The sequence below is a fragment of the Bufo gargarizans genome, chromosome 3 (assembly GCF_014858855.1).
Source record: "Bufo gargarizans isolate SCDJY-AF-19 chromosome 3, ASM1485885v1, whole genome shotgun sequence".
Classification (NCBI taxonomy): Eukaryota; Metazoa; Chordata; class Amphibia; order Anura; family Bufonidae; genus Bufo; species Bufo gargarizans.
Window position 1 is genome coordinate 576,426,139 of NC_058082.1, and position 20,257 is coordinate 576,446,395.

Here is a 20,257-nt window from a genome sequence, read left to right on the forward strand (position 1 = left end):
TTCACGATTACGAAGATATAGCACTATAATCTACATCTTCTAAAATTCTCAAAGTGCCGATATTCGCGATAAAAATTTGCGATTAGAATATTCGCGATCAACACTAATGAGAAGCTCAGCTTAATGGTTAAATCACAAGCATAAATACTCGTTCCTGGTTAATGTTGGATATCTACTTTATTGTGATATTCCACTTTCTGACATGTCTGGTACATCATACGGTTTCCAGCAGGAGTGCTGCTCGGCATCTACGTGAATGTGCCTTTTCCCAGCATCATTTATCAGTTCTAGCTTCTTTAGGAGACCACATAGTTCTCGCTAATGATTCTTTGATATTCGATTCTCCTTTTTGTCTGGTCATTCGGTGTCACGTTGGAGCTTCGTTTGCGCCTTTGATCTTACATTTAAAGACAAAAGTACATTGGAGCTTCTCTTCAGAATATATTGGTGAACGCGTGTATTTTACCGTTATATTATTTCAGAAAGCGTATGTGGCATCAGTGCACGATAAGAGGCAAGTCATATCCGAGTGATATACGCACTGCAGTTTCTGCATTGTTGCTATGGAAACTGCTAAAAAAAACAAATACATAACATATTCCAGCAGTGCCACAAGTAATACTTTTAAATAGTATTGGCAAGCAATTTACCCCTAGAGATCATTCTGCAGGTCCCATGGCAGCAATTAGCATTATAACCTTGCAAAATAACAATATCCTTTACTATCTTCCCAAACTAACAGTCAGAACTCATACGAATAATATTAGTAATAATAGAAACAATATGTTACAAATTAAAATAGTCATACTTCTAGTAAAAGCTACTGTGGGAAAAAAAATTGTTTGATTTTTGCTATCTGTCGCTCTCTCTTCAATGTATACCACTGAAATAAAATACAAATATACCAATAAGGTACTATATACAGGCAGTATCCAACATTAGGTGCTGTAGGTGTCAAAGTTGTGCCATTCGATGTCTCAGTCCTTTGTAAACTAGCAATACGCACCATTGTTTATACTGTAAGGGTTATCCCATGATTAAAGGGCATCTGTCAGCAGTTTTGTACCTATGACACTGGATGACCTGTTACATGAGCGCTTGGCATCTGACAACATCTGGGTTGGTCCCATGTTCATATGTGACCGCATTGCTGAGAAAACGTGTTCACTCCTGGCTCTGTCAATCAGAGTTGAGAGGGCGCAGCGGTTGCAGGGAGAGCAGAGCCTCTAGGTGTAACGGCAACGCCCTCATTGCCCCCTAGCGGCTCATTTGCATATATTAAAACATCATTTTTCTCAGCAATGAGGGAACATATAAACATGGCTAGCAGTGCAGCTTCCAATTGATTATCGGTGTAGGTTTCTGCCATGTTTGCCAAAGAACTGTTGTAAATAAACATGGGCATTCATTCCCTGTATCTAGGGCTCCTGCCTGATGGTAGTTCGGATAAATATCTCTGTGGGTGCAAGGCAGGGCTTGAAATGATGCAATGAACAGTGTGTGGTGTTGGGAGAGTCAGTAACCAGGCCAAATGGAACTTAACAAAATGATTTCTTTACTGTGCACCAGTTAGGAGTTGTAGTACATCCAGCAATTATCTGTTTCACCCAGATGTCCAAGCCTGAGCTAAGCAAGTAGTTGAAAACAATGGCCCTCAGAGTAATGTTTCTCTTGCTACATTCTCTAGTAGTGGGATCTCTGGCTAGCAATCATAATCTATCACAATGACTGCAATTCACACAGTGGCCTGCCATTACAATAATACGATTGGCCAAATTGTACTTGAAGTGGGCAGGATGTCTTAACTCAGTATTCCGCCACTGCAGCAGGGCCTGACAATGCTTTGCAGTAATCACCTTGCTGACTAAAATGCGGAAGTCCTTGATTCCACTAATCTGGCGTGCATAGGGTGTCTTAACGTGTTTCCCCAATGCAGCAGCAAAGTCTGTAAGTCTACACTGGTTACCTTGCTGTCTCTCACACTGTAGCCATGAAAATTCTCCAAAAATTGTTCACTCTCTCTGAATGATAGCAGCAGACACATGGGGATCTGTTCGTCTCCAAAAGCACTGAAGCTAAATGCCTGAGAAGAGGAGCACATAGTCTCTGCTCCTGTCCCGTCCTCACACTCTCTACTCTTAGCACAACTAGAATCTTGTGGAACGATGGGGAGAGGCCAGCCCACACGTTAAGCTCCAGGGATTGTGTACAATTGCATATACCCCTTTCCACTGCGGTACTGCAGCTTGGATTATCTTTGCTTATGAATAACATATTGAAAGCTATGAGACTGACAGTAGGCTATATTTGTGTACATAAAATAGAAAAAGTTGGAATTCATGTACAAGGCATATTACAAATCTATGTTACACGGGTCCATAATACAGCACCTATAGCCGGCTGTGTATCCTTACCTCTATTAGTCTCTACGTTTATATGGCTGAACTCAGAAGTTTTTATGTTAATTATAATTCATACAGACTGTGTAAAAAAAGGTGGCATGTTCTATTACATGCCCTATCACAGAAGTATTCACACTTTAATAGGGATAATAAAATTATAATGCAGACGGCAGGCTATAGAGAAGGTGATGGCAGTGAAGGAGCTGAGCCCTGTTCTGTATTCCTGCAGAATAGGACCTTGCTGGAGACAGAATATATAAGAGAAGATGGACTCGGACCGATATTTTCATACTGTTTACTGTACAATATTTTATTATTAAGGAATGTGACTGGTAGAGCGATGCAGACAAACAAGGAGACATTCTCATAGTTGGTCCGTGAGTGACACTGACTACATTTGCTAGATTTGCATTTACACATGAATGCTCTTATTATGCCTCAAAGCTTTGCATAATCATGACTAGCTGGTAATATCCAGTACAGATACATTTCTAGACGCTTCACATTGTGTACAAATATTTGCACACTTGTCAACCTACAGACGTTATCAGATGCAACTACAAGAGCTCTGAAATAAAAACATAAAAATGATGAACATATCCTGCATGCTATGATAAATGGATTGGCGGATGCACATGGACACAAAGAGCGAAGCACATGACAGCGCCCTCAAGGCACTAGATGCAAAATCCAGACATAAACTAATGCACAGTGGATATGATAAATGTGAGGTTCTTAGCAACTGTAAGCTGGCAGCTTGATATAAATCTAGCAGATCAACGAATGTGGAGATCTCTGGAACCACGTGAGGTCCATGGCTGGTTCTAGCTTTGTTAGAAAGAGATTGTCATGTGATGTCTGATTTTCATTTTTTTCACCAAACATGGGATAAACCCTTAAAATTTTGTTCACAAGGAATATCATCAGTAGTGTTGAGCGAATGGAAGCTAAACAAATTTATTTCGATTCGAATTTAAGGAATTCAATTCAAGGATTCAATTTACCATGAAGCCAAATTTCGTTGCAATTCGTGGTCACTAAACAAGTTTTCCTGAAATGGCGCTAAAAAAAATGCATAATCACCTAATCCATTTGCTTGCGGAGGTGCAGTCGCTGTCATCTTGATTGCAGAAAACACAGCAAATCTTGGGCACACTGATGTGTGATGTCACCATATCATAGTTACATAGTTAATACGGTTGAAAAAAGACATACGTCAATCACGCTGGCCCAACGTGATGATGTCATCATGTCAGCGCGTGCAAGATTTGCTGCTTTTTCTTCAATCAAGATGGCCGCGATGGCCTCTTCGCGAGAAAATTCTTGACCTAACCCCCGGGGGTGTTGCTAGGGTCTCAAAAGATCGGAGGCCTAAGCCCCAATGAATATGGCCCAGTTCTCTAAATCAACCCTCCATCTGCGTTTTGCTGTATTTGCTAGACAGCAGTACATACCTCTCACATCCAGCGCCTCCAGGTGACATCTCCTCCGATGTAGATCTTCTGTGTCATCATCTTCTCTATTCGGTCCGGACACTTCTCTCAGCCGCCTCGTCTCTGCAGAGTGTGACACACAGACATGATAGCTTTCTCACATTTCTATCATCATCCCCCAACCTGGAGTCCCCACAGTGTTATCCTGCTTCTTGCTGTGTTCCCCAATACCCCCAAATACTATCCTGGAGAAATATCAGTGCCCCCCCTAATAATAGTGCTCCTCATAGTCCCAGAAATAGTAATTCCCTTCTAGAATGCCCTCATTAGTAATGCAGCCCTCTACAGTGTCCCCAACCGTGATAACGCTCCCCAAGAGTGCCCCCATTAGTAGAAGAGTCCACCAGTATTAATAATACCCTCACAGAGACCCCAGTAGAAATAAAGCTCTCTACAGACCCATCAGTAGTGATAAGGCCCCCCATAGTGCTCTTAGTAGAAATAAGGCAGATCTATAAGTCCCTCCTATAGAGCCCCCAGTAGTAATACAAATGCCTATAATGTCCCCTGGATTTATAATACCCGTACAGTGCCCCCAGTATTTATACTGCCCCCTACTGTTATAATATTCATCCTGAAGTGCCCCTAGTATTTATAATACCCCCTGCAGTGCCCCCTGTAGTTATATTTTTCCCTCCACCATACAGTCCCATGTAAATAACATCACACCATTTCTCCTGCCCCCTCCAAAATACAGTCCTATGTAAATAACATCACTCCCCTCCCTTCAGCCCCTCCAATATATAGTTCCATGTAAATAGCATCACGCCATGTCTCCAGTCCCCTCCAATATACAGTCCCATGTAAATAACATCATCTCCTCCCCAGCCGCCTCCAACATGCAATCCCATGTAAACATCACCCCCTCAACATACAGTCCCATGTAAATAACATCACTCCCTCACACAGCCACCATCTGGAGGTGAGACACATTACCCTACAGTATCTCCAATAGAAACCCTATTAATAAGTGCTCAATAATAATGCCCCCATAGGGCCCCTAGGAGAAATAAAGCCTCCAATAGTGCTGCATCTATGTTGGGTGTGAACACAGCCCGGATCCATGCAGAGCAGGTCAGAGCACCTTTGCCACTTAAGAGCAGGACTTTGTTCTATTTACAAGGCTCCAATAGTGCCCCAGAAGTAACAGAAGGGGCCATTATATATACTAATAATTCAGAGGGGGCCATTATATATACTATTAATACAGAGGGGGTTATATATACTAATAATACAGAGGGTCCATTATATTTTCTAATAACAATAATATTAATACAGAGGGGGACATTATATATACTAATAATACAGAGGGGGACATTATATATACTAATAATAATTCAGAGGGGGCATTATATATTATAGTTATACAGAGGGGCCATTATATATAATAATCATACAGGGGGGCCATTATATATTATAGTTATACAGAGGGGTCATTATATATAATAATCATACAGGGGGGCATTATACAGTCATGTGAAAAAATTAGGACACCCTTTGAAAGCATGTGGTTTTTTGTAACATTTTTAATAAAAGGTTATTTCATCTCCGTTTCAACAATACAGAGAGATTAAAGTAATCCAACTAAACAAAGAAAACTGAAGAAAAGTCTTTTCAAGATCTTCTGTAAATGTCATTCTACAAAAATGCCTATTCTAACTGAGGAAAAAGATAGGACACCCTCACATGTATTCCCTCTTAAATTGGCTCAGATCTCACACAGGTATATCACACCAGGTGCACATAATTAGTAGATCGTTACTCTGCATGTTGAATGAGGCTTGCCCTATTTAAACCTCAGACATTTAGTTTGGTGTGCTCCTGACTGTTGAAGTGAGAGTGAGCACCATGGTGAGAGCAAAAGAGCTGTCAGAGGACTTCAGAAAAAAGATTGTAGCAGCCTATGAGTCTGGGAAGGGATTTAAAAAGATCTCAAAAGATTTTGAAATCAGCCATTCCACTGTCCGGAAGATAGTCTACAAGTGGAGGGCTTTCAAAACAACTGCCAACATGCCCAGGACTGGTCGCCCCAGCAAGTTCACCCCAAGAGCAGACCGCAAGATGCTAAAAGAGGTCTCCAAAAACCCTAAAGTGTCATCTCGAGAACTACAGCAGGCTCTGGCTACTGTTGATGTAGAAGTACATGCCTCTACAATCAGAAAGAGACTGTACAAGTTTAACTTGCATGGGAGGTGTGCAAGGAGGAAACCTTTGCTTTCCAAGAGAAACATCGAGGCCAGACTGACATTTGCCAGAGATAAAGTTGACAAAGACCAGGACTTCTGGAATAATGTTCTTTGGACAGATGAGTCCAAAATTGAATTATTTGGACACAACAGCAGAGGACATGTTTGGCGTAAACCAAACACAGCATTCCAAGAAAAGAACCTCATACCAACTGTGAAGCATGGAGGTGGAAGTGTCATGGTTTGGGGCTGCTTTGCTGCAGCAGGACCTGGTCAGCTCACCATCATAGAATCCACGATGAATTCTACTGTGTATCAGAAGGTGCTTGAAGAACATGTGAGACCATCAGTTAGAAAATTAAAGCTGAAGCGGAACTGGACCATGCAACATGACAATGACCCAAAACATACTAGTAAATCAACCAAAGATTGGCTGAAAAAGAAGAAATGGAGAGTCCTGGAATGGCCAAGTCAAAGTCCAGATTTGAATCCCATTGAGATGCTGTGGGGTGACTTGAAAAGGGCTGTACGTGCAAGAAACCCCTCAAACATCTCACAGCTGAAAAAGTTCTGCATTGAGGAGTGGGGTAAAATTTCCTCAGACCGATGTCGAAGACTGGTAGATGGCTACAAGAACCGTCTCACTGCAGTTATTTCAGCCAAAGGAGGTAACACTCGCTATTAGGGGCAAGGGTGTCCTATCTTTTTCCTCAGTTAGAATAGGCATTTTTGTAGAATGACATTTACAGAAGATCTTGAAAAGACTTTTCTTCAGTTTTCTTTGTTTAGTCGGATTACTTTAATCTCTCTGTATTGTTGAAACGGAGATGAAATAACCTTTTATTAAAAATGTTACAAAAAACCACATGCTTTCAAAGGGTGTCCTAATTTTTTCACATGACTGTATATTATAGTTATACAGAGGGGCCATTATATATTATAGATATACAGAGGGGCCATTATATATAATAATCATATAGGGGGCCATTATATATAATAATTATACAGAGGGGCCATTATATATAATAATTTTACAGGGGAGCCATTATATATTATACAGAGGGGCCATTTTATATTATAATTAAACAGAGGGGCCATTAATAATGGCCCCTCTGTATATTTATAATATATAATGGCTCATCTGTATAAAATATAATGGCCCCTCTGTATAATATTGAATTGCCCTTCTGTATAATATATCATGTGGCCCCTCTGTATAATATGTAATGGCCCCTCTGTATAATCTAAAATAGCTGCTCTGTATAATATATAATGTAGCCCCCCCGTATAATATATAATGGCCCAAATTATTTCCCCCACCTCCATAGTGCCCCCAGTATGGCCCCTAGTACTTACAACAAAAATCTAAATAAATACTCACCTCTTCATCACCTCTTGTAGCCTTTGCTCGGGCATCCTGGAGCAGGCGGTCAGGAACACATCACTGTGCCCTTCTGCGCCGCAAGACCCTGCTCAGGAGGTCACGGTGATGTAATCGCGATCTCCTGCGCAACTCTACTGCCTTATAGGTTTGAGGCCTGGTCTGACGCTTATAAGGCAGAACGGAGGGGATGGGGGCCATAGGCTTCCATCGCCCTCTTTTTACTGCCTGCTGCCTGGCGCCCCCTGAAATTTGGTGGCCGGGGCAATGGCTCCCCTGCTCCTCCCCCCCCCCACACACACACTATGCCACTGCTCTCCATATAGCAATGTTCTTTGCAGTTCATCTGACTGTCACGGCCTATGGTGTGTATAGTGACATTTTCCTTCACTTGGTTGCCCGTGGCTGCGTTTGGTGTTGTATGCATGTGGTGGTGTGGTGGCAGTGTCTCGGCCTTCTGGCTGATCCCCAGGACATGGTTGCCACGCATGCCGTTGCCTGCGGCAACAGGTGAAGTGTATGTTTGTGTGTGTGTACTTCCCCTTTAAGTGGCCGTCTTCCCTTGCCTTGTGTTGGAAGGGTTAAATCCCTTCTGTGTGTGTGAACACTGGGTGTGTCTGTGTAGGTGTGGCTACTTGGGCCTATAAAGCCTCAGTTAAGATCACTAGTCTGAGGGGTACTTCAGCCATGGCTAGCTGGAGTCAGCCTCCTGTCTTATACCATCTGCCAGTGGGGGCCACCCTTGTGGTCATACTGTCACGGCTGAGGATGGGGAAAACCCTCAGCCGTGCGATGCCAGAAGATGGATGGTCAGTGCAAGGCCAGGACAGGAATCAGGTCACCTCCTATCAATCCCTAATTCTGACCCTGTCTCCTAGCTGTATGAGCCGACCCTGATGGTAGGAGGGCTCATACTCCGGAACCTGATATTCCTGCTAGCACTCAGGGTGGCCCTGGACTAGGAGCTGGGTAAGACTACCTGTTCCTCCTAGATACGGAGGAACAGGAGTCTCACTGGCCAAGCTGCAAGGAAGGGGGAACACAAACAGACCTATGGATATGGGAGGTGAACTGCACTAGTTCCACCTACCTGCCACAGCCTTGCTGACTGGATCCCTGTGCTGACAGGCTGATGTCCACACAACACTAACTGAACACAGCAAACACACATCCACACACAGGAGCCCAGATCCATAGCTGCACCAAATAACAAAAGGAAAACATCAACTGATCATCACATATAACATAAAGTTATGACCACAAGGATGGCCCACACTGGCAGATGGTAAATAGGAAGAAGGATGACTCCAGCTTACATAGCTGAAGTACCCCTCAGACGTCTGAATCACAGCAGAAGCTATATAGGCCCAAGTTGCCACACCCACACTCTGACACACCCAGTGCACACACACTAGGAAGGAAGTTAACCCTTCCAACACCAGGGAAGGGAAGACAGCAACTTAAAGGGGAATACACACACAATAAACCCCGTGCACACCAGACAAGGAAAGTGCACACATATAAACACACGTTGCCAAGTGCAACCGCATGCAGATTACAGCAAGCTGCCAAGCACCAGCTCAGACTGCTATACTGCGACAATACAAAATAACAACTTGTTGCCCGCGGCAACCACAAGTGAGGCAACATACTAGCGGCCCTCACCTGTGGTTGAACAACCAAACCAAACCGCAGGCAATAGCCTGCAGTTCAGGAGTCACGACCATGACCGTCGTGACACTGACAATGCACTAATGTGTATGGGGGTCTATAGACTGGACTCAGTGGAGTATTTTCTTTGTGAGTTTTTTTAGATCGATATCTGTTAAAGGCTAACAACAACAAATATTTGAGCATTCAGTTGTGACTACAATATTTATTGAAGGGGTTCAGGAAGCTGTGTAGTTGTGGTGATGGTGTCACAATGTACAGCTGCTTTTGCAGTAGCCTATCTATGACATGGGGAAATATTGTAGGCTACCTACTGGGATTTTTGGCAAAATATAGTACCTGCAAAAAAATGTTAAATTTTTTTTCTCTACATCTAGAGTTTAGGTCACCCTAGTCTATGTCTGGGAAGACACAGACTTCAGATTCACCTGTGTTTTCCCCTGGCAGATGTATTATGCCAAAAGCCTCTCCTGGAAATCTCCTTTATAGCATCCTACTGTGTATGGTTGTCCCAGCCATCTAAACTACTCTTAAGATCTTCTAACATCCCATTTAAAGCTCTGGTTGGACATGCATCATGGAGAAAGTTAATGTTACACTTTGTGGGGATTCGCTTTGGTAGTTAGGACTAGCGGATGCAGTATAGAGGCAAATGTACACAGTTCTTGAATCAAACAGCGGTGTTTATTCACACATTGGTGTATAACAAAATGCAGATAAGCTGTATCACAAAAAGCAGGTGGCTTGGTGTTTGTTCACACACAAGGAAAGTCCATAAACAATAAAAGTCACCCTTTCTCCTGGGTGTTAATTCATACCTTGTTAGCAGTTCAGCCTCATCAAGTCTATAGGCGGCCTGATGGCCTTTAGAGGGGCCTAGTCCTCCATCCCGGCTCAAACCACAAATCCCAGCACAGCACTCAGTTCACAGCACACAGACACCTGAGCTCCACTGTCAGAGGGAGGTAAATCCACCCCACCTGGCAGTGCTGGCTGGTTTTTATGCCTGGCAAAACCCAGTCTGGAACATGGGGAGTAGTCACCCACCCAGCACTTTGACTACTCCCAGTAAGAGCCCTCCACTATAACGCTGGGTTCAGACCTGAGCGTTCGCGATGGAGCGCTCTGTATGCGCGATTGTCGCTTGTTCCCAGAAAGTCTATGTACGGGAACGCGCGACAAGACACCCCAAAGAAGCTCATGTACTTATTGGGGCGTCAGGCGTTTTACAGCGCGATCGTACGCGCTGTAAAACGCCTAGGTGAGAACCATGCCGATAGGGAAGCATTGGTTTCTCCTTGTTGAGCGTTTTACAGCGTGTAGGAACGCGCTGTAAAACGCTCAGGTGTGAACCCAGCCTAACAGCCATGCTAACTCTCAAGGTGTCAATTAGCAATAGCTGCTGCTGACACATAAAATACCGGCTCTTACTTCACTTAGCCCTGGAACCTCGGTGACACATACCTTCCATCCACTATGATTACAGGTACCTTCTTACAACTTTAAAGGGGTTTATAAGCTTTTTTTAAAAAAAAATTGTCTTTTTTTCTTTCCCAGAAACAGTGTCCCTGTTGTTCATGGTTTGTGTGTGGTACTGCAGCTCAACTACCCCCTAGCACTGTGTCCCCTTTACTGTTTTTCCCTGTACAATGGTGTTCTCAGCCATCCGCTGTACAGGAAACTGCAGCCCGGCTTCAGTTGAGTGAATGGCGTTGTCCTGCATTTTCTTGCAGAATGGATGACTTGGAACATTGATGTGCAGAGGGGGTGCAGCCCTAGATCAGCACTGAGGTCTCTTCATACTGGGGGATGATGGGGATCCCACAGCTTGGACCCCCAACAATTCGAAAGTGTCACCAATAATATGCTATATGCAAACTAGATTTCAAAGCTATAGGAGGAAAGTAAAAAAATATATATATTCTTTTGACTATTTTACCTTTAATTATTTTCTACCTAAGAAATGTATTAACTCTTTTTATTATGGAAAATATAATAATGGAGGAAAACTATTTTTGTATTGTTTCAGTTCCTCCAGCTATCTTAATTCAACAAAGATCCTTCAATGCAACTGCAGATCGTCAAGAGGACATTACTATATTTTGCCGGGCCACTGGCTCTCCCAAACCTTATATTAGCTGGCACAGGTAAGTCCCTTGTCTGAATGTGCTAGAAGAGCTAGAAGACATATGTATCTACTGTGAAATGACTTGTCATAGAAGCTGCCTTACTCGAGATTACTGTGCATTGTTAAGATTGTGAATTTCCTTTGTCTAATATGTTCTAAGCCTTTGGGGTAATTTATAATTTTATGAAAATATTTCAAGACATTAAAGGTCAGCCACTCAAGATAAAAGCCAGTAGCTTCTCAGCCTGCCTCTGCTGTCAGCCGCAGCCACTGCCTCCCTAAGTGTAACGAACCTATTTTAATAACAGCTGTTGGCCTCATACACACGACCGTTTTTCGGGTCCGCATCCGAGCCGTTTTTTTTTGCGGCTCGGGTGCGGACCCATTCACTTCAATAGGGCCGCAAAAGATGCGTACAGCACTCCGTGTGCTGTCCGCATCCGTTGCACCGTTCCGTGGCCCTGCAAAAAAATTATAGCATGTCCTATTCTTGTCTGTTTTGCAGACAAGAATAGGCATGTCTACAATAGGCCGCCTGTTCCGTTCCTCAAATTGCGGAAGGCACACGGGCAGCTTTCATTTTTTTGCGGATCTGCTGTTTGCTGACCGCAAAAAACGGAACGGTCGTGTGCATGAGGCCTTACTATGATTTAAACTAAGGGCCCCTACTCTGTACTGAGGCCCTTCCTATATCATCTGTTGTTAGCGCTAGATGCCGCAACTAGCTCCTTTGCCTGTCTTTTTATCATGTCTGTAGTTAGTGCCGGGGAGAGAGGGGGGAGATCAGCGCTGCAGCATTCTGAGCTGACAGTATGTGCGCACAAGCATAGCACGCTTACAGTCAGTGCTGAACGCTGCAGCCCTGCTCCTACTCACAGCATCACTTTGGTTAGTGCTGGGGAGAGGGGAAAGAGAGGCAGGGCTGCAGCCTTCAGAGCTCACAGTAGATACAGAAACATAGTACACTTACTGTCAGTGCTGAACACTGCAGCACTACTCCTCTCCCTATCTTCCAAGTAGAGACACTCTGGGAATATTTAGACAAATGTGGCTGCAGATCTCAGCCCTGAAGTAAATGTACTGTATGACTGGGTTTACACTTTCTGTTCACTGCAGCGCTGTTTTTTATCTTCTCAGCACTGTCCCTGGTTAGTAAGTTAGCACTGGGGAAATAGGACTGTAAGGGCATCATTCTGCAGCCCCACTGCTTTCTATCTTGTCAGTGAATGTCTTCCCTTTGAAGATAGGGAGAGAACCGGGGCTGTAGGTTTCAGCACTGACAGTAAGTGCGATATGCTCCTGCATAGTATTGAGGCACAAATTTCTCGCGAATATATTACATTGACAATTTTTTGCAATCAAGTAAACAATGACTGGATCTCAGGAATTCTCAAATTTTCTAATTTATGGCGTATATTCAACAAAAAAATTGCAAAATATCGCAAATTCAAATTGCCTATGCCGCTCATCACTACTCCTGTATAACGGGATTAGTAGAACTACAGGTAACAGCACACTGCTAGTCAATTGCACAAAGATATAAGCAAATACTGAATAAAAAATAGCTGCTTGGTGGCCATACTTACTGCAAGCGCAGTTAGAAGCTCTTTGCGCATATAATTGATCCAAAATATTTTGGGGCCCATCTACCAGACGACAAGGTGGCTTCTAATCAGATGGGGCCTACTAATCAGATGAGTTTTGAAAAATTAGATTCAGTAGCCTCGCCGAACTTCATCAATAAATTTGATAAGTTACAAATTACTTCATCATGAATAGTGTTGAGCGTGAATATTAGAATTACGAATATTTATCGCAAATATCGCAACTTCGAGAATTTGCGAATATTTCAAATATAGTGCTATATATTCGTTATATTGAATATTCGTTATTTTTTTTCCATCTGAACATGATTCCTCCCTGCTTCTTGCTTGTGGGCCAATGACGTCATTGGCCCACAAGCAACTTAAACAGGACTTCAGATGGAAAAAAATGATGAATATTCAAAAAAAACAAATATATAGCACTATATTCTATGGTGCTATACTTTATATTCGTTTTTGACCCACTTCGCATTACGCGATTTTTACATTGCAGATTTTTCGGAATCACAAAAATAATCTTACGAGATTTTTACATTGCAGATTTAATCTCGAATACGAATATTTGTGAATATATGAAAAATATTCTACCACATATTCGCGAAATACAGCAAATTTGAATATTGCCCCTGCCACTCATCACTAATCATGAATCGCTTTTCATTGTATGGAGCTGGTGCAATGATGGGGAACAGCGATTGCGCCAACCCCCTTGTCATTTAACCCCAACGCTGATCAAGGCACCTGAGACATCCAGGTGCTCAGGGGTTAATCTGGGGTTGAAAATTAAAAAAAAAATTATACTCACCTCATCCACTTGGGAGCAGACGGCCACAATTTTAGGAAAAAACTTATTAGTTACCACGAAGCCGGGCAAATTTGGATTGGTGACAAATGGAATTTTTCCTAAACTTCAATGCTTCGATTCACTCAACACAAATATGGTGAAGCCATAAAGGATGCAGATAAACTCTAGCATTCAAACCATGGTCATAGTGCAGTGCCTGACGGAAGCCATAGGCCCCCTATCATAAAGTAAGACATCAGAATTTTCTGTTGGGGTGTACTATACTAATAGCTAAAGCTATTTGTATCAAGATTTTCTTTAATTAAATTATATTTTTTTCAGCATCAAAGGGAAACGCCAGTTTTAGATTGTTCACTTTTTAAGTTGCAATCAATGCATTACCTTTTTGGTTCCACTGCCACATAAGATGATATGAAATGACATGGAGGAACTTGTTTCAGATTTTGGAGCACCCAAAGCTAAAGTTAGTTATGTAAGCTCTTCAATCAACTTTAGTGTTAGAAAGAGCTTCACTCCAGAAGGAATATAACCACCTCTCTAATGCCACATATAGGTAGCTACCTAAATGAGAGCTGGAACATGACTAGGGACAACATCTGATCCGAGATGCCCATCTGCATAGTTGGGAAAGGTAGCTTTACTGCAGCTTTTGGAGGCTACTTGTTCTCCTTTTCGCCGTATGTATTCCTTGTGAGACATGAACTTTTGGGTGACTTTTATTTTGTGGCGTAAATTGGTTGCAAATTTTGTTGCACGCCATTTGTGCAGTAAATATGCAACTTTTTCTCACTCATGCCACTTTTCCAAGCACAACATGGGTAGAGAAGTAGATGATTTGTCATTTTCCACACTGTTTTTTGGCATGGAAAGTGGCATAAATCTACACCAGCAATAGGGTTGGCATAGAGTTAAGTCTGTCACATGGGCTGCCGGATGAAGTGCCAAATGTATGTTGAGGCCTGCGCCGTAACATAACTTTGGCGCTTCCTCCATCAGTACAGAGGGACTTGAGACTGGCATGGCAATAATAAAACAAAGTGGTAGTTTGCAAGAGCTGCATGAAAGGCATTCAGCCAGTCAGCACCCTACTCTGCACTGATAAGTAGCAAAAACTCAGAAACAGTGCTGTCTATAGATGAATGTCTCTACTCAGATGCTATCTCTGGTCATGTTTCACGGCTCTTAAATGGTTTGGACTTTGAGGTACGTGGTAACCAGTTCTACATGAGACTAGAGAAAAGTTTGCTTCTATCTGGAGGAGAGCTAATTTCCATTTTAGTGGAATTATACTTTTTCAACTTAAACCCGTTTCAGGCTAATCACTCGTCTGACGACCAGGTCTGTTGTGTCTCTACACATAGGATGCAAGCTGCTTGGCAGTCTCTTCTCCTTAGTTCGATTCCCTCTGGCTCTTAAAGGGACTGCAAATGCACCCTAATCTTCACTAGCCAATGGTTGGCCACCCTGGTGTACTTAAGGTTCCTTCACCTGTGGGAGGGTGACTGAGAAATAGGTTCTCTATCATGCTAGTCTCCTATCAAGGTGTAAGTTCTGTTTTCTGCCCCTGTACTGACCTTCTGCCAGATTATTGTATTCTGACCCTCAGCTGTCTGACCTGCGTATTGTTATTACGCTGCCTGTCCTGACTTTAGACTGATTCCCATATTGGTCTCTCTCCGCTCTCACAACCCTGACCTCAGCCTGTCCCTGACTATGATTCTGTCTGACCCCTTGGTGTCATGCATGGTGTCTTTGACCACTGTGGATCATCTGTCAATTGCACAGAGTCTACTCCAGGAGGTGGCAACTTGGTAGTTCTCCTGCAGCAAAGCCCAGATCCCTGTATAGCGTTTTAGAGAGTGATTGCCATGAGATTGCTACGATAATACAATAATGATTAACCCTAAATCCAATCTGTTGGTTGTCACAGTGATTCCATACTAACTTCCTTAACAATGTGAATTACTATAAAGCCAAATGGGAAAATGCAATTTTTCACAGAAAAAGGTTATGTGTCATGTTTCCTGCTACAACAGATATATGACCATGACCAATGCATTCAATATGAAGTCAAGAGAACCATTGTTTTGTCTGAACAAATGGTGGTTGCAAAACTACAACTCCAAGGACAAAATCCTGTAGGTAAAACTTTGCTTAATGGGTAGCTGTTTAGTCATGTATTATCTGTGGTAGGATAACATACATTTTCATGGAGCTGTTATGATCCCCATTGTGTCAGACACCTCTGGGGATTCCAATTTCCTTCATTGCTCTAGAAACATTCTTAGGTTAAATGACTTTAGGCAGTGAAAGCTGACTAACAACCATTATTGGCTACAGGGAGCGTTGTGAGTGTGGGATATCTTGGTATTAAATAATCAATGATGGTTTATAGCAGTGATGGCGAACCTTTTAGAGCCCGAGTGCCCAAACTGCAACCTAAAACCAACTTATTTATCGCAAAGTGCCAACATGGCAATTTAACCTGAATACCAATATAGTACATCTTACATGTACTTTATCATGTAGCTGTAATAGCCTGCCTACATTCAGTGCACTGCCTGTGCTGTTCATAGCGCGCCCTGCTCTGATGGATGGCAGGAAAAGTCTAAGGCATATTGGTGCACCATAGACTTTATCCAGGGTGCTGGTGCCCACAGAGAGTACTCTGAGTGCCGCCTCTGGCACCCGTGCCATAAGTTCGCCACCACTGGTTTATAGAGATGGCACAGGAGGTACTCATCCTGTGCACTTCACCACCTTGTGAGCCTAGGGGCATCCACCACTCACTCTCCCTGATGGCTGTTTGGTAATTTTCTGTAGCCAAAAAAATTGGTTGACAGGTGGCTACATAAGTGTGCAACTCTTTTGAAATCTAAGGGAAACTCTGTCATGTCTGTCTTCATAACAACTGTAGACCTCGATGGAGATGGTGGATGATACACTAGTCAAATGCACTAAAACATTGAATTTGGATGGTGTTGCTCTCAGTAGCATTTTAAAAAAGGAGTATTAAGAAGATCTCTACAGTGTAAACTTTTCATTATCGATTACATTTTCCACATGTACCAAGAGCAGAACCACCTAAAGTCATAATTTTCACACATTCTCCAGTTCCATCCTGCAAAATCAATACTGGGACCTATTTAGACAGTTACCAAGTTCAAAGTTCAAAGCTGAGACTCATGGTGACCCTTGAGATGTTGGTCTTATGATTGTAATGCATGCCACGATTTGCGCCAATAGGCCTTACATCTTGGACGTTCCTTCATCTATGCCTAGACTGCTCCCCTCTCTTTACTGACCTGCCCTCCTTTTACTCTCCATGTTTGGGATCTCACCTGTATATGGATGAGATTGGAGATGAAGTGGAGTCTGGGTCCCAGAGTTGAGATGGGGGGCCTTCCAAACTTAATCTAGAGCTGATACTAATAATAATAAAGTTGAAAAACTGTAAATTGGAACTTTACCGGGAAGTTTCTTTGTCAGAAAAGGTTATTCTATACACACTGTGGATTGGATGTGTATATGATATGTCATTGTGTGTCTTCTAGCCTGAAAAGTATTGCAATTTGTGTACAGAGCGCTTGATGTCTATGCCTCCATGGGATCTGCAGCAATGTCCAAATTTAACTCGAAGTCTCCAGGCCTTGACAGCTATCTTCTGTGTGTGGTGTGATTTACGGTGATTGACAGTGTCTATTCCAGGGAGAACTAAACACTGTGCACTTGTTCTTCAGATTAGCAGGAAAGAGGTGCATATCAATGATACAAGGGGAGATGCAGGTGGCTATGTCTTGTCTAAATCTCCTATGTTGAAAAATTCATCTTGACATTACATTGATGAAGTGAATGCTGCATTTCATTAATGACGTTGTGGTAAACATTGGAGTGTCACCCATGAGAAGCTGATTTGTCAATGACATTTAACCTAAGTTCTATTTAATATGGGAACAATGAGACCAACTACCCTAGAGGAACGCGACTAGATAATGTATGATGAGACCAACCACAGTAATGAGGCCTTTTATTCCTGCCTCCTACTGTTGGGTTGTTGCTTAGTAATTCCTTGTAGGTTGTCTGAGCTTCTGGAGAAGCAAAGAGTGCATTTTCTTTTGCTGCTTATTATTTTTTTCTTAGTTTAGTTTTTTGTTTGGTTTGTTTTTCATTTTACTTTTTGTTGCTCTTGTGATTAGTATTATAATTTTTATATTTATGGGAATATTAACCCATTCTCTCAATATCGCATCCAGTATATATGGACAATCAGAACAGTGTCATACAGAAGTATAACATTATATTGTTAAAAAGGGTAACAAAAATTAAAGAGGGACATTTATATATCATTTCCGCTATGCCACTTTTGACATTTGATGCATATTTTTGTGACATTTGGTCAAATTTTGGGACATTCGGTGAGTCTCACCACTTTTAGAAGTGGAGTGGAAAGTAGGTCAGATTTTTATATAGAAACACCTTTAAAGAAGTTCTCTGAGATTTTTATACTGATGACCTATCCTCAGAGTAGGTTGTCAGTATCTGACCAGTGGTGGGGGGGCTGACACCCTGTTGATCGGCTGTTATTTTGCAGGTAGTTAGATTTAATTGGTAGCATATACCGACTAGTATTAGGTGATACATGGTACAAGGTGATGTAATACTATGACTACCGTGATATGGAGATGCTTGTATGAAATACTGCATGGTATATTTATTGGATATCTTCAGTATTCTGCCGGGACTTTCACTAGTAATGACCCCTATAGTGTCCCCACGTTGGTAAGAAGAAGAAAAAAGCATGTCCCATTCAAAGTCACCATCTGCAGTGCACACCTATATCCCTGCACCATTTGTATAATGTCTCATATAGTGATCTGTGACCTATGAGAGTGAACGGCGGGGCAGAGAGTCATGGGCTCTTGTGACCTGCTGCAGTATTTCATTGTACAATTAAATTTAGGAGGGCATCTGCGGCCACCGGCCAGATACCCGAGTATCTGATGCTCCAAGTATTAACACAGAAAGCGTCAGATCGTAACTGGTTAGAACTCGGTTCGTAGGAGGGCTCAGGGTATGGACTCAGCGGGAAATTTCCCTGTAAGGTCTGTGATCGATCTGCCTCCTTGGGGACCACAAGAGTAGATATAGCTACATTCGAGAAGGTTTTGTCGACCGACCTGTGGCTGTGCAGATGCACTGTAGGTCCCATTGAACTGAGCCTGCTGTTTCTGCCTCCTTCAACTGTTTAGTTTTGTGCATTGGAGACCGCCTCACTCCGCTCCTGCTATTGTAATAAATCAGAACTTTGCTGCAGGGACTTCCTGCTAGATCCAGATGCCTAGGAAAACACAGAGCTCTGTCCACTGGTGGAGCTGTACCATCAGGTACAAGAGCATGCATTACGGGTGTCTCTGTGCTGGAGCTCAGAAAAGAGGAACTCGGTACAATAGATACGGCATTTTAAATTATTATTGCAATAAATATATGTTTTTATGCACATTATATTTTCCTCTCCGATAGCGCCCCCTGCTGTTTATCCTTCTGGTCCACCTTCTTCTACATTGAGTAGCTTCCTTACTCCCTTTCCCTCCTCCAAACGCCAGCCTAGTGAGATTACAAAGATGCAGTTGAAGTCATCGAGACAACTTTCTTTCAATAATCCCTACTTCTAAGCACATAGAAGAATAGATCTGTATCTCCCTCTAGGCAGCAGAGAAGGAAATTGCATGTGTATCTCTGTAACCAAATGCAAGGGACTGTTTTGTATGCAAGAAGTAAGGGTTTAAAGGGAACCTGTCACCCAAAAATCGCCTATTAAGCTGTTTACAGTACCTTATAGTGCTGTATAGTCGTTTCCTGATGCACTTTTTGTTAGTTTTGCAGCATGTATGCTCAGTCAGAAATCGATGTTATATTCAGCTGCTGCCCCGTGCTTCAAGTCAGGCTTGAAGTCACGGGGGCAGCGGCCTCGGCGTCTTACATGGCCCTCTCCCCGCCCCCTGCCTCTGTGACTGACAGCCGAAATCCGATTCCGGGACCGCGCTCAACGGCCGCATGCGCAGTAAAGGGCGGCAGGAGCGCGGTCCCGGCTGCCGCGCGTACTACGCGCCGTCTTACTTTCGCCGCACTGCGCATGCGCCCGACATCCTGTATCAAACGCGCCCGCGCCCGGCATCTGGGCGCGGGCGCGTTTGATACAGGATGTCGGGCGCATGCGCAGTGTGGCGAAAGTAAGACGGCGCGTAGTACGCGCGGCAGCCGGGACCGCGCTCCTGCCGCCCTTTTCTGCGCATGCGGCCGTTGAGCGCGGTCCCGGAATCGGATTTCGGCTGTCAGTCACAGAGGCAGGGGGCGGGGAGAGGGCCATGTAAGACGCCGAGGCCGCTGCCCCCGTGACTTCAAGCCTGACTTGAAGCACGGGGCAGCAGCTGAATATAACATCGATTTCTGACTGAGCATACATGCTGCAAAACTAACAAAAAGTGCATCAGGAAACGACTATACAGCACTATAAGGTACTGTAAACAGCTTAATAGGCGATTTTTGGGTGACAGGTTCCCTTTAACAAGAAGTAAGTGCAGTGCATC

At 43.1% G+C, this 20,257-nt stretch overlaps 1 protein-coding gene across 2 annotated transcripts in view; it reads left to right on the plus strand.

Annotated features, from left to right (window-relative positions):
• The window catches only part of NCAM2 (neural cell adhesion molecule 2), a 440,779-nt gene that overhangs the window by 223,728 nt on the left and 196,794 nt on the right, over nt 1-20,257 (plus strand). For both annotated transcript variants that reach the window (XM_044287571.1, XM_044287572.1), the window contains one exon: nt 11,163-11,280. In XM_044287571.1, the coding sequence (XP_044143506.1) occupies nt 11,163-11,280 (118 nt within the window). The remainder of the gene's footprint in view (nt 1-11,162; nt 11,281-20,257) is intronic.